The sequence below is a fragment of the Mustelus asterias genome, chromosome 2, assembly GCF_964213995.1.
Source record: "Mustelus asterias chromosome 2, sMusAst1.hap1.1, whole genome shotgun sequence".
In the NCBI taxonomy this organism is placed as follows: domain Eukaryota; kingdom Metazoa; phylum Chordata; class Chondrichthyes; order Carcharhiniformes; family Triakidae; genus Mustelus; species Mustelus asterias.
In genome coordinates, this window is record NC_135802.1 from 30,642,817 (window position 1) to 30,658,056 (window position 15,240).

Here is a 15,240-nt window from a genome sequence, read left to right on the forward strand (position 1 = left end):
GCAATTTAGCATAGCCAAACAACCTAACCTGCACATCTTTGGATTGTGGGAGGAAACTGGAGCACCCGGAGGAAACCCTTACAGACACAAGGAGAATGCGCAAACTCCACACACACACTGACCCGAGGCTGGAATTGAACCCAGGTCCCTGGTGCACTGAGACAGCAGTGTTAACCACTGTGCCACCGTGGCACCCCAGATGCAGAGATGTGCATCAGATAATGAACATAAATTAGAGATGTCATATTGAAGTATACCCCATTTTGGAAGGAATACTGTCTTTCTAAATTTTTTTTTACTTCTACGAAGAAAATAGTGGAAAAGCTAATCGGTAGCTGAAAGGGAAATGTAGGCTGGAATTTTACCATCCTGCCCACCATGGAAATTGGAGCAGGTGAGGATCGGACCATAGAAAGGTCCGGCGACCTCGGGTGGGATTTTACGGTTTCAGGACATGCGAGACCATAAAATCCCCCCCTCCCTCCCCCCCAAATTCAGGTTTTGGGTGTGACCCTTCATCAAACCTTGTGATTCCCACCTGCAAAGGTGACGTGAGAGATTTCTTTCCATTTCAGTGTTTGCATCAAATTGGAGTTTGAGTGAACTTTAATGCTAGATTTAAACATTTGGGGTGGGATTTTACAGCCGCACTCATCCCAAAACCGCAAAATCCCGCCCAAAGTCAATGGACCTTTCTATGGTCCGTCCCTCGCCCGCTCCGATTCCTGTGGTGGTGGGACAGTAAAATTCCGGCCTTGGTGTGTCAATCCCTTGTTTCATAGAATTGTAGAATGATCCAGCTCAGAAAGAGGCCATTCATCCAATGGTGACTGTGTTGGACCCATGGTCAAACTGTCCAAAATTCTTTCATGAGATGTAAGCATTGTTGACAATGTCAGCATTTATTGCCCAAGTTTAATCACCGCTGGTGCTCGCTATAGCTGGAGGCCAGTGTGAAACTCATTTGCATGCCACTATGGCCCAGCCACCCATGCCCGATTCTCTGCAATGCCAACAGGCAAACACACTAGTGTGAAACACATTTGGAAAACGTGGCGTGCAGATGTCAGGATTCACCTGAACAATGTTTGGGGCTGCCGTCAGAGTGCAGGATGGAGGTCACGGGCAATCCTGGTCCCAGAACAGGAGTAGGTGTGGGAACATCTGTAGGTGGACCTTCCAAATTCGGTGTCCTTCCAGCCTCAGAATGTTCCTGGAGTTGCATTTTCTATCTCAAGAGGCCCATCTTCTGGTCTCAGAGTGCTCCCAGAGATCCACCTTCATTTTCAGACTGTCCACCTCCTTTCTTCAATAGTGGGACAGCGATATTGGGTGTCTTTTCAGTATGGTGCCTAAATAAGATAGCAGACTACATGCCATCAAGCCTTCCCCACCACAGAACATGGTGCAAAACACACAGGCACATAATTAATGAGTTGGGGCATGAAGATTTGCCGTGTTTTCCTGCCGGCCTGTGCTCCAGAAAACTCCATATACCCGGCCCTGCCAATGGGACTTAGCCCCAGGATTGGGGAATTCCGCCCCTCTTCTTTTTACCCTGTCACATATCTCTACTGCCTCTCTCCTTTGTTGCTACATACTCTTCTTTAGAAAAGATAGATGTACAGTAAAATTTGGTCCAAAGAGAATGTTCGCCGCCTCCACAAGGATATATATATCCTTTATGAAAGCTAATAAGCTCCAGCCTTCCTTTGACATCCCCTTCCTATTTTTGAGTTCATAGAATCATACTGTGCAGAAGAGGCCCTTTGGCCCATCGTGTCTACACCGACATGCGAGAAACACCTGAACTCCCACCTAATCCCATCTACCAACATTTGTTCTCTTTTTAATTGGGCTTTTAACCAATTCTCATATTCTCGTTTTGCCTTTCTTATTCCGTTTTCCTTGATCTTTTACCTAATATGTGACTCAGAGAGGAAAGCAATTAAATTGATGAGGGTTTGACTCCTCTTGTACATTTTGAGCGTGGTCCCCAAGGGTTCCTTCTGTGGCTGCTCTGAACTTTCGTTGTAACATCAGAGGAGGATTACCAGAAAACTTTGCTTTTTGTTTTCAGGGTGGGACAGTTATTGGAAGTGCTCGTTGTAAAGAATTCCGTACTCGTGAGGGTCGTAAACAGGCCGCCTATAATCTCGTAACGCATGGCATATCAAATCTGTGTGTGATTGGTGGCGATGGCAGCTTAACTGGTGCAAATCTCTTCCGTGAAGACTGGAAAGGACTACTGCAGGAACTCATTAGCGACGGTATGTCCAATATAGTGGTGCTGTGATTTTCCCTTTGCCTGATGTGCATGCTGTGCTAGAAAGGAGAGATTTCTGGTGGTGGTCTATAGAAGACCATGGGTTTGCCTGGCGATCATGCTGAAGGAGACGGTTGGGGGGGGGAGGGGGTGCTAAAGTTCTGATCAATGGGGCAAGAGGCCAATCAGGTGAGATTAGCTGGTGGGGTTGGCAGAAAATTACTCCAGTGTCTCCTGACCCACGAGCTGTTCTCCAAAAAATACTTAGCTGCTGAATAGGGACCAATTCTCACCTCCCTTTTGATCCCAAATTTTCTGAGCCCTGGGGAACCAATCGTGTCCTCGTTAATACTAAGGCTACATCTATTTGCAATAGAATCTGATTGATTCCTCTGAAATTGGTAATTTCTTCGTGTATCTAGAGGGTAACTGCCATGTGTAGTTTGATCCAGTCAATGTCACTCACACTACTAATTTCAAGCAGGACACAGAACTGACACTACTTTCATACAACAGACAGCTCTTGCTGTTATTGTGTTATTGGGTGAAAGGTATTCTGAATTACTTGCATTGGCGTTTACTGGTCCTGACTTGAAATGTTCAAATGATTTCTGGTCACGCTTTCTTTCTTCCTTCCCTTCCCTAGGTAAAATTGATACGGGAACAGCTGAGAAGTACAATCATTTAAACATTGTAGGCATGGTTGGGTCGATTGACAATGATTTCTGCGGGACAGATATGACCATTGGTACAGACTCCGCTTTGCACCGTATTATTGAAGTGGTGGATGCCATCATGACCACTGCTCAGAGGTAAATCTAGGAAAGAAAAAGAAAACTGTCTGCTTAGCGCTAGCTGTTCATTGATAAGTTAATTACGTAGAATTAAATAGAAAATACAACATGCAAACAGGTCCCTTGGCTCAATCAGTCCAAACCACTTGGCTCAATTAGTACATAACGGAGTTTATGTCAACCATCCTCTGCCTTTTCTACTCTAACTCGACCAGCATAACTCTCAATTTCCTTCTCTTTGCTGTATTTATCTTGCTTCCTCTTGAATGCATCAGTATTATTCATTCCAACTACTGCCTGTAATGGTGAGTACCAGACTGTCACCATACTGGGTAAAGAAGTTGCCCTATTTGATTTATTTTTGGTGACTATCTTGTATTAATGGTCTTTACTTTTGCTCTACCCCATCTTGGAAATAGTCTTTATGTCTCTTGATGTTTTAGAATGGAAAGTAATTATAGGTCCCCAACCTGCACACGGGAATCACCTGCTGTAACTCCAGTGAGCAACCTACAAGAAAGATGTGAACGCCTAGCATTAAGCATGTCATGCCAAATGTCTGGGTTTTTTTTGCAGAGTTTTCCCAGTCTTCCAGTAGAGTTACAAATAGAAACCGTGAGAATTGTATGCAATTTCACAGTCAACTTCATAGAATCCCTACAGTGCAGAAGGAGGTCATTTGGCCCAACGAGCCTGCACCAACAACAATCCCACCTAGGCCCTATCCCTGTAACCCCACATACTTACCCCACTAATCTCTCTAACCTACCCATCCTGGGACACTAGGGGACAATTTAGCATGGCCCATGCAACTAACCCATAAATCTTTGGACTTACTCATTTTTTAAAAATGCGTTGATTGTTTTGTTGCAAAATGCACCAATAAACTGTATGGCAGGATTTCTTTTTGTGATATCAAGTCTATTTTAGGCCAGAATATTGTTTGACTGGACTCCATCAAAAGGCTCTTCCTCCACTAGGATGCTTTGAAGTGCATGCATCAATATATATTGCTGTTGGCATAATAATGGTTCGGCACCTATTTAACAAACCTCAGCCATGTATTTCTGCAAAGGATTGTTCTGATCTCCTGCCGTAACTCTAGTGGAAGTTTCATAGAAGCCTCAGACAAACAGTACTAATAATGACATTTTAAATCAGTTTTTCTGATGTCTGAAGTTATGGTGGGAGATCAGAAAAACCTCCATGGAAAATCAGGAATGCCATCTCCATTAGACTCGGAGAGGAGTTACTATAATCAGTGCTCTCTTCCTTCCTTAAGGCCCGTGAGCAAAGATGATTCACTACCAGATGACTTCATAACCCTTCTTCCCCGCTACCATTCACCTTCACCTCCAGCAATTACAGGGAGCTTCTGTGACAGTAGAGTCATAGAGGTTTACAACATGGAAACAGGCCCTTCGGCCCAACTTGTCCATGCCGCCCTTAGACAGTAGGATGGGGGTCATTTGTTCTGTTGCCACTGTGTTTTCTTTTGCCCCTGAACACCCCTCCCTTGATCCTCCAGGTCTCCCTCTTTTCTTTGAAGAGTGCCATGAGGTATTTTACATCCGCTGAGAGGGCAAGCTAGGTTACTGTCTCAGCCAAAGAACAGCGAGTCCCTCAGCACTGCACAGGGATTTCAGTCCAAATCCTGAACGGAAGTCTCCGGAGTGGGATTTGAACCCACAACCTTCTGACCCATCAGAATGCCATTGCTGAGCTATGGCTGACTATTTGGGCCCTATTTTACCATTTTGATTCTAAGTGCTGGGCTGACTAGAAACTGGGAGTGTTTCAGATCCGACTTTTAGACCCGTTCTCTGGCATCCCCATACGCACTCTACCTGCAAAAAAAAAAATCAGCGATTTCTGAGTCGCGCTGCAGAAGCCTGTGGGTAGGGCTTTACACTCCTGAAACCCTGCAGCTCCGATTGGTGCCTCCAATGCGCATGCACAGAAAAATAAATGATAGAATGCTGCTCCCCGGCTACATCCCTCAGGGGCCGGATAATGCCTCCCCCTGGTCCCCGCAGACATCGCCCCACCCCCACAACATTACTGACCTCTTAACCCTCCACCTCCCTGCTACCCAGACTGATCGTGGGCCCCTCTCCCGTTCTCCCCCCCCCCACCGATCTCGGGCAGAGTGGCAGTGGAACCCCCCCCAATTGATCTCGGGTAGAGTGGCAGCGGACCCACCTTCTCTCCCCCCCCCCCCCCCCCCCCCAAACACAACACCCCCCTCTCCAACCGATCTCGAGCATAGAGCCGTCGGATGCTCGGCACTTACCTCCTCACTAATTGGAGCGCCCGAATTGGACTTCTATGGAGCATGTCTGTTTCGCGTCGATTCTGGATGGGCGAACGTGGTGGTAAAGGGGGAAGTGCCGGTAAAGTTGGGTGTACAGCCCATAAAGTCAATTTAAATGCAAATGCAATTAAATGGCAGTCGCACCCGTTTTGGGCGCGGTCCCGATCGTGGCCATTTTCGGGCCTTAGTAAAGGGGGAACCAGCTTGGAGACGGGCGCGGATCGTGCTATTCGTATCATGCCTGACTTTACCAAATTTTCGCGCCCGAAAACGGGTGCAACGCGATGGTAGAATCGGGCCCTTTATGTAATAAAATAATGATGTGTAAAATGTCTATTACAATAGCTTGAGGTTAAAAAAAAATCATTATTTATACATTCCATTTCTGAAGCTATATTAATTTACTTTGGTTTGAAGGCAACTTTGAATTGGCTGGCTTTCTCGAAGCTCGTGTACTTTTGATCATAGATAATCCTGCCATTATCTGACTTGTCTGTCAGTTCTCCACAGGAGCCTGGCAGATCTGTTGAGAACATTTATTTTAACCACAGTTCAAGAGGACCTTTAATACTCTCCACAGCAGCCATTTGAGAGTTGCCACTTCTAAGCATTAGAATGTTCTTTTTCTTAGTGTTGCCAAACTGATGAGCAGCACGGTGGCACAGTAGTTAACACTGTTGCCTAAGTGCCAGGGTTCTGGGTTCAATTCTGGTCCTGGGTTCAATCCCAGCCTTGGGTGACTGTCTTTGTGGAGTTTGCACATTCTCCCTGTATCTGGGTGGGTCTCCTCCACAGTCCAAAGATGTGAGGTGGGATTCTCCCAAAAAAAATTCTAAGTGTCGAATTTGTGTAAAAACTGGAGTAAATCCCGCTAATTTTTTCAGCGGGATTTTCAAAATGAATCTCCCACACTCCGTGCACTGCAGAATGCACGATCATGAATCTCATTAAAAATCACAGCGCCAGAAATCCGACGGGGTTGGGAGATTCGCCCTCTTGCAGTTTAGGTCGATTGGCCATGCTAACTTGGCCCTTAGTGTCCCAAGATGTGTAGGTTGGATGGATTAGCCATTGTAAATGTGTGGGGTTACAGGGATAGGGTGGGGGGGTAAGGGCTTGGATAAGGTACTCTGTCAGAGAGAGTCGGTGGAGACTCGATGGGCCGAATGGCCACGCTCTGCACTGTAGGGATTCTATGACCATTAATTACACCTGTTAGATGATACAAGTACTGTGTTGAATTGTCCATTTATTCAGGGTGTTAATAAGTGAAATAAAAATATTAAATATAGCTAGAGACTCATTTGCTATGTATACAGGTGTTTTCAAGTGATCAGTAATATTTGTGATCACAGGTTCTACTGTTCAACTTAACCCCATTGTGCATTGCTTGAATTGCATAAATTGTTCCATAACAAGTGGTGATTATTGTCATAACATCACTATGACCTTAGCAGGATGTTTCGTAATCCTGAATGCGTCTTTCAAGTTGCCTTTTAATCTTCTCAACCTGAGTGGGAATATTCCTAACTTCTCAAGGTCCTCCCTACATAATCGAGACCCCTCAGCCGTACAGGTGTTCATGTGAATCTCTTCCTTGTCCATTCCTTTTGTATTGCACCAAAACTTGTTCCAATATTCCGTTTGTAGGTAAAGGTCTTGTACACTTGCTCTGGATTTTACAATGACTCCACACTTTGCAATACACTTTGAATGTGGTAATATACTTTTCTTCCTGTTCAGTCTCGCTGGGTGAAACTGCACATTGTTGAAGTTCCCGCTGCAGTTTTCCAGTGCAGCTCACTCAAGTACAGAGAGTCGGATTATAATCTAGTGTTGAAATGCTGATGGAAGGTCACAGATCTGAAATATTGGGCTGAATTTTCAGTCAGGGGTCAGGAACTGGAAATATGGGTGACTTCTGGGCCCCTGGCACGCTTTTGGCACAACCACTGGGATTTCGAAAGCTGCAGCCAATTAAGGCCAAGGAGTGGGCTTGCCATCCAATTAAGGATAGTGGAGGGGCCCTCGCTGCTGGAGGGTCAGTGGGAGGCCCTCCAAAACCCAGCAACAGGCAGCCTCACCAGCCAAGGTGTGTGAGCTACCGAGCTAAAACTGCAGGCAACAAAAGCAGGAAAGTCTTGCTGCGTTAAAAAAAGCCACTGCTGCCTGGCCATGATCTTAAAGGGCCAAGCCCGTACAGTGGACAGCCAGCGCCCACAATAGTGGCCCAGCAGCTCCAATGGGTGGGGGCTGAGGGATAAGGAGTCCCTCGTGTGATCCATCACGCCTCTTTTTTTCTCTCTCTCTCTCTTCCTCCTCCTCCTCCTTCCCCTCCCCCCCCCAATCTCACTTGTCACTCTCAGTCCACCATGTTGGCCGAGACTGGATCCTTCTGCATTGCTGAATGAAAATCCCATTTGGAGCCTTAAGTCCGTCAATTAAACACAATTGCCCTCGACTATCTGCCTCTCCGATCCATCGCACTCATTTAAAAATCTGTCCCAATAGCTCTATTTTTCTCTCCCTGGATGCTTTCAGTCCTGCTGGTTAGAAATCAAAGAAAAGCAGTTTTTTCCACTGCAACCCTTTCCCAGCAATACACGATAATTGTGCTTACTGGTTTGAAGCCTAATTTTATGTTAAGGAAAAAAATATAGTTACAACCTTTGGGGAGATGTTGAATAATTGCTTACAATGGAGGAACCTCTGTACTTAAATCAAATGCACTTCACTTGATAGTGTTGTATTTCGTGAGCTGGTTGGGAACAAGTACGTGACATAAAATGCGGAAAAAAATGCTACAGGCAGTAACAATTTGGGCACAGATTTGTAGGGTCTATACCCTACTTCTTTCCCCTTATTGCCTTCATAGATAAAATAAATGTTCATGTATTGTAGTTGTTGGTTGATGGATGTTTTTCATTTATGGTGCAGGAAAGTCTATCAAATTGACCTGCCATATCTTATTTATAACAAGTATTAATTTTAGTTTATTTAAATAAAAGCGTATTGAATGCTGTCTTTACAAGGCATATGCCTGGTGTGTGTGCATAATTTGAAAGGTCAGTCTGCTTGATTCCTACTAATAGTTTAGGAAAGATCTGTCACTGTTTTTGAATTCCAACTTAGAACAAAGCTATTTCTGTGCTGCCTAATAATGATAAACAACCCCAAACAGGATAAGTTCTCAGGAGTTGCAAGCATGTGATCCTTTGAAACACACTGTCCCCATGTTTACTCAACCTCCACCAGCTGAGCTTGAAGGTGTGTTCTGGCAGCAGGCAGTCTGTCATTGTAGACTGAAAACAGCAGCAGTACTGATGTATCAAAGGTCAGGACCTTCAAACGCTCCCGTGGGCTGAAATTTCAATCGCCTCTGGGGGCAAATATGAGTGAGGGGCTGGAAAAATCTCACACTTGGAAGGTGTCACTGGTTTCCAATTTTTGTTGCATGTTTCTGTACAGATAGAATGAGTATGCAAGAGTCTAAATCTACCTCTTCAACTTGTCAAAGGGAAGTCGAGCAACACATTGGCCCTGTTTGTACCTGAAATCGGGGCGGGCGAGGCTCGCGGAATGGCATTCTCCGTTGGCCTCGGGCGCGATCTTACGAGCCTCGGGTGGGCGTGCCGGTAAAATTCCAGCCATTGTGTGTGTTTTTGTTGATGGCTCAGGGAGAACACTAACCCCTCCACACATTTGCATGAAAAATAGAACGTCATATTTATGACAATGGTCATATATTTTTTTTAAAACATGAAGAATGATTTTTAGGTCTATTTTGAAATCCTGAAACATACTTAATAATCTTCAGGCTTTTGCTACAGTAGATGTGTGAGACAGAAAATATAAAGTCTTCAATACAATAACTCTGTCAACGCTTTTTTTTACAGCCATCAGAGGACATTTGTGCTGGAGGTGATGGGCAGACACTGTGGGTGAGCAAACAAGCTTTTTTTATGACATTTGACTGGTAGTTTTTAAGATCAATGTGATTGGCATGATTGGAAATCTTTGCCTATGAAACGAAAATTGAAATTTAGTGAATCATGTCTTGCTTTTAGGTACCTAGCTCTCGTAAGTGCCTTGGCCTGTGGGGCAGACTGGGTTTTCATTCCCGAAAGTCCTCCAGGAGATGGCTGGGAGGATCAGATGTGTCAGAAACTCTCAGAGGTAAAACACTCTACAGCATGACGCGACGTTGCTGAAAATGTTCAATAAAGCATTTCAGAAATTCAAGATCTTGTAGATGTATTAAATTAGAATTTTATGTACGTACCAAACTGTATATCAGATAGCCAATACATACCTTAAGCTTATTATGCAATGGATGTCATGGGTAATATAAACCACAGGATTAGACTGTGACCATTTTGGATTAACTTTTCATTATGTAATTGAAATTCTGTTTTTCTGCCAATAATTGGAGATTTTGGGTGTAGGTGAGTGAGAGTATGTGAAATTCTTCTTGTCGATAGAAAGTAGAAAAGATCAGTCTCGATACAAAACAAGGATATAATTCCCAAGGTTTTCTGCCCCCACTCCCCCGTGATGTTTTATGCAGAGGCGGTTTGCCATTGGCCAGCTGCAGGACCTTGAAAAAAACAGTAATGGCTAGATGGGGTTAATCCAAATCATAGAATCCCTACAGTGCAGAAGAGGCCCATCGATTTTGCACCAACTCTCCAACAGATTATCTGACCCAGGCCCCCACCCCATCCCTGTAACCCCACACATTAAACATGGCTAATCCACCTAATCTACACACCGTGGGACATTAAGGGGCAATTTAGCATGGCCAATCCACCTAGCCAGCAAATCCTTGGAGTGTGGGAGGTAACTGGAGCACCAGGAGGAAACCCACGCAGACACGGGGAGAATGTGCAAACTCCACACAGACAGTCACCCAAGGCCGGAATTGAACCTGGGTCCCTGGAGCTGTGATGCAGCCGTGCAATCTGAGGCCAGTGGCTGGATTTTGGCACCGGAGGCGGCTAACCTGAGCTGGGAAATTTCTCAATTTGCAGAGCTGTCTGGTTTTTTTTAAAAAATTGCCCCAAATCACACGATTTTCGCTCCATGGAGGAAGAGGTGATGGAGTTGGGCCTGTCAACCCTGGAAGCAAATGCTTTGAGGACACTGGGGAAGGCAACTACTGAGGCAGGCTGGTTCAGAGGCCCCACCTTTGTTCTTTAGGACTTTTGCCCAGTTGTTTCAGAGGACCTCAGGCACTATGGCCGGGATTCTCCCAACGGGCAGGAAAACAAGAGAATTTCCTGCCTGTTTTTTGGGTGTACTTAGTTTAACGAATCTCCGGCACTCTGTGCATCACAGAGATTCATGCCGGAAAGCCCGGGGGGCGGGGTTCCTTATCTAGAGAGGCCGGCAACATTGTGCTGAGCGGGCCACTGCGCATCAGCCGATCTGTCTGTGAGGAGATTGGTGCGTGCGCACTGAAGCCCCATCGTCGGCTTCCCGATTGCTGGCTTCACGATGTCTTACCAAAACCACCTCCCCAAATCGTCGGCCTCCCCCGTCCCCCCGAAAATCGCTGGCTTGCTGATGTCTCCCCAACACACCCCAGTCGTCAGTCTACCTGATCCCCCTTCCACCGGGCCAGCCTCTCATGGCCAGCACTGATATCACCCCCCCCACCCCCCCTTGGCCAGCCCCAGTTGCCTCTCTCTTCCCCAATGATCCCATTGCAGAGTGTGCACGGGTTCCACCCTCCCCACCCACCACTGATCAGCCCCCCAGTAGGCCCTACCACCTCTGAGCCTGCCCCCTTGGCACTGCACAAGGGACACCTCCCCCTTGCCTCAACCTCTTGGAGGTGGGGCTGGTGGGGGGGTGGGTGAGGGGAGCTGAATAGCCTCTGTCACCACCAGCATGGTGAGTATGCCTGGTCCCCGGTAGTGGGGAGCTATTGTAAACTCTGCTGATGCAAACCTCACCTGGCATAGGGGACAGTAAAATGTCTCACACCACCATGTTAAAGTCCAACAGGTTTATTTGGTATCAGGAGCTTTTGGAGCGCTGTTCCTTCATCAAGTGATGTCATCTGATGAAGGAGCAGCGCTCCAAAAGCTCGTGATACCAAATAAATCTGTTGGACTTTAACCTGGTGTTGTGAGACTTCTTGCTGTGCCCACATCAGTCCAACGCTGGCATCTCCACATCATGGCGTAGGGGAGACACTAGCGGGCCCGGAGACTACTGTCCCGGGTTCTCTAATAATATGGTAATCAGTTCCATTTTGATTTCTGGCGCTGGGCTGATTATATGGAAAAGATGGGCCTTGAAGACTCACGATCAGCTGGACGGCTGTTGCGAATACTGCTACAGGCCACCTGCTGATGTTTCCCGGCCCGCTGCGCTACCTGAGCAGTGCCGCGGGCCGGGAAAATCCCAACCTATCTCTCTCATATCTCACATCCTCTCAGCCCCACAACTATTCAAATAGTCAAACAGATACTACACCAGCTGGCCTGTCGATCAAAGCAGTCCAGCAGAGTTTTTTTTAACAATCACTGACAGCTGCAGCCAGTTTTTGTTTTGATAGTTTAAAGAGCAGGGGATTTAAACTTCGGATCTTAACAAGTAAACCGATCTTATCCACCCTTCATGAGAATTTAACATCTATTTTATGAATTCACCACTCCCGCACTGCACGTTAGGCCCTTGTGACAGCTAAAATGGAGTCTGTTTGAACTCAGCTCTAAGTTCAAATGGCCCTGCTGAGTTTGTGTTTCCCTCCTGATTCATGCTCTGCCCCTTTTCCCCAGATGGCAAAAATGAAATTTGTTGGAAATGGGGGTGGGACTGCTGCGTCCAGTTTAGGTTGATGGAGTGTCCATGGCTCTGTTAAAATCCAGTCCTCGATGGTTTTTTCCCAATCTATTTATCTAGGAGGCCACCTTAATCTCTGAAATGAATACCTTCCCAGAATGTATTTTAACCTTTATTGATTCATCTCACAGTTAATTTTTTTCTCGATATTCAGTGTCATCCTTCTAGATTTATAATAATTCTGGTTGTTACAAAGTCACTTGTATCTTTCAATTGTTCGCCATCTCTTTTTGATTCTCTCCTCTTCCCCCATTCATATACTAACTCTTGGTGATACCGCCAAATCATAATTACAAATGAAGAAGCTAGTTTGGGCCTTCAGACTTAATCAGTGCAAATAGATCATGATGTGCTCCTGCCACTGTACCTGGAAGATTATTCCACATGTCCATTTTTATCTGTCCTAAAGTTAGTATTAGTTTTCAACATGTCCCTTTGCAGGCATGATGTTGGCACCAATGTTAATGTGGATGACTCCTAATGATACCTCTCTACAACTTCCTTTATTCTCGCAACCACCTTTGTGTGAGTTCGTACTCCAGGTGAACATTAGAAAGACCAGTGCTAAGACTTTCAGCCACTGCCATAAGCTGTGCTCCCTTGCCATTAATTCCTACCCTTCTCACTCATCAGCAACCTCTTTAGACTGAACTGGAAACTTTGCATCGCACCTTCTACACATTCAAAAATCTTCTTTATTGTTGCCCTCAACTGATGCCGTGGATAAAGACACTCAAACTCTCGAATTATTGCACAACAAATCTGCTTCATTGTACTCTACCAAGTTACCACAAAAGTAGCAAACTCTACTACAAAACATTAGTACCCCACGCATCAAACATCATTATACACAAAGTAACTAATCTCTCTCTTTTTGGTCATGAATGCTAAAGGGTTGAGCCTCTGTCAGGAGTCATAATTTTCTCAGGATCATGACACACAGGAGTTTATGTTCAATCACTGTCTGGTCAAGGCATAGCAACAGCCACTGTCTAATCAACTCCCATGCTTATTCCATGGCCACACATCCTATTCTTTGCTGCTCCCACAGTCCTTAGCCTGATATAGAGTTAGCCCTTTTAACCATCAGACTTTGTTGATGTCTTCAATTTGCTGGTGCCTTTATGAATACTGTCAGTGTTCTTTGTTATGACCAAATTTTTCCACGTCTTCTAATTCTCCTACTATAAGCGAAAGCTAAACCTTTTTAGCTTCATTTGTCAAAGCACATTTTGTTTAGACTTTCTTATGCTTCCTGGTATTCTTCCCAGTGCCTAATAGAAATAAGTGTTAAGTTGCTGCAAAGTTCTTTGCTAATGCTAATTTTGCAGGTATCCATTGGGTCGAAAAGATAATTGAGAAACTTCCTGAGGTGACACCCAGTAGTTTAATGGCCAGCGATCGGGAGGCTGGCAGTGCGGGGCTACTGCGCATGCGCTGATCTTGGCACTGACAGATCGGCGCATGCGCAGTGGCCCACTCAGCACTATGCTGCCGGCCTCGCGGGCGGGAATAGGTCCCACCCCCTGATTTCTAATGAGATTCACGCTAGTGCATTCTGCAGTGCTCAGAGTGTGGGAGATTCATTTTGAAAATCCTGCTGAAAAATATAACTGGGAATTATGCCAGTTTTTACGCGAATTTGGCATTTTGAATTTTTTTGGGAGAATCCCACCCATAACCTTTTTTCACACTTCCTAATTCCCCAGCCAAGATGGGAAACTCTCACATTGAATCCTTGTAAGATGCCAACTACTGTTAAATGCAGGATGACTTCTGTTTTTGGTTATTTGCTGCTCATGAGTTTTACAGAATCCCAAAAAGCAGTTGATCTATTTCTCCACCGAGGTTCCTTGGCCAAATTCTGATTTTAATACAGGTTTTTAAAAATCCTTTCCAACTGCTTGTAGAATGCAAGTAGATGTACTTGCATTGTAAATTGATCAAGATTTCTTCACAACTAGCATCTTTACCTTCATTTTAAGTATTCCTGCAAAAAGAATTATTCAGCTGCTGATCGAGAAACGATGGTGAACGATGCTTATGACGAAATTTATACACTTGAGTGATATGATATCCCTACCTTTGGTATCTCATTCTAGATAAATCAGGTAACACCCTAATGAAACAATCAGAAGCAAAGGAATAATGTTGCACATGCATTTTCAAACCATGTAGAGCCTATGTAAAAGTTTCGATGGAACAACCTTTGAAGATAAGTTAATGGTGGTTGTCCTTTGAAATAACAGCGTTCATTTTTCCAGTATTTCTGTGTGCGTTCTTTAGAACCGTTCCCAGGGCACCAGGGTGAACATTATCATAGTTGCAGAAGGAGCCATTGACAGAAAAGGAAAAGCAATTTCTTCCAGTATTGTTAAGGATGTGAGTACCTGGGCGAAAGATTTCTAAAAAAAAATCAGGCAGAGTTGGAACACGCAAGCTGCCAATAGTTTCATTCCTAGTGCATTCTTTGCTGGATGCAGTTGCCAGTTTCACACCTTGGGATTTCTTTTTCCTAAAAAAAAAGAGCCATTAAATGGAGAGATTGCAGGGATTTCCATTCTGTAAGAAGACTCCTAGGAAGGAAACTATAATGGCAGAAGGTGCTCTGATGCCTGAATTTTGATGTAATGTCATGCGTTCTTTATTTTCTCTTCAGAACCGTGCCCGAATGAAAAGACTGAATATCATAATTGTGTCGGAAGGGGCAATTGATTGTAACAACAAACCTATAACCTCTAACTTGATTAAGGATGTGAGTACTGACCACCTTGTGGTACAGCTCCTGCTCTGACCAACTGGTGCAATACCACTCTTTTTCCTATTTGCATCTGGAAAGTGTTTGTGTGTGATTGCAACATTACTGCCGCTTGTGCCCCCACTCAATCAATAGCTTGACTTTTAGTGTTCCTGTTTATGCTTGCTGTTTTTCTTTTGCTTTTCGTTGTGTTGCACTCTTTTCTTGATGCTACAGATGGTCTATTTTGTGTGTGTACTGTTTTGGCATGGGCACA

General features: G+C 44.9%; 1 protein-coding gene across 5 annotated transcripts in view; it reads left to right on the forward strand.

The window, feature by feature from the left end:
- The window catches only part of pfkpa (phosphofructokinase, platelet a), a 115,192-nt gene that overhangs the window by 39,541 nt on the left and 60,411 nt on the right, over window positions 1-15,240 (forward strand). Inside the window, exons 4-9 of one of the 5 annotated variants that reach the window (XM_078232890.1) lie at window positions 2,081-2,270; window positions 2,913-3,078; window positions 9,271-9,315; window positions 9,442-9,550; window positions 14,513-14,608; window positions 14,886-14,981. In XM_078232890.1, coding sequence (XP_078089016.1) covers window positions 2,081-2,270; window positions 2,913-3,078; window positions 9,271-9,315; window positions 9,442-9,550; window positions 14,513-14,608; window positions 14,886-14,981 — 702 coding nt within the window. Of the gene's footprint in view, window positions 1-2,080; window positions 2,271-2,912; window positions 3,079-8,646; window positions 8,802-9,270; window positions 9,316-9,441; window positions 9,551-14,512; window positions 14,609-14,885; window positions 14,982-15,240 lie in introns of those variants that run through there. The other 4 variants (XM_078232853.1, XM_078232863.1, XM_078232872.1 and 1 more) reach the window with 4 other exon arrangements.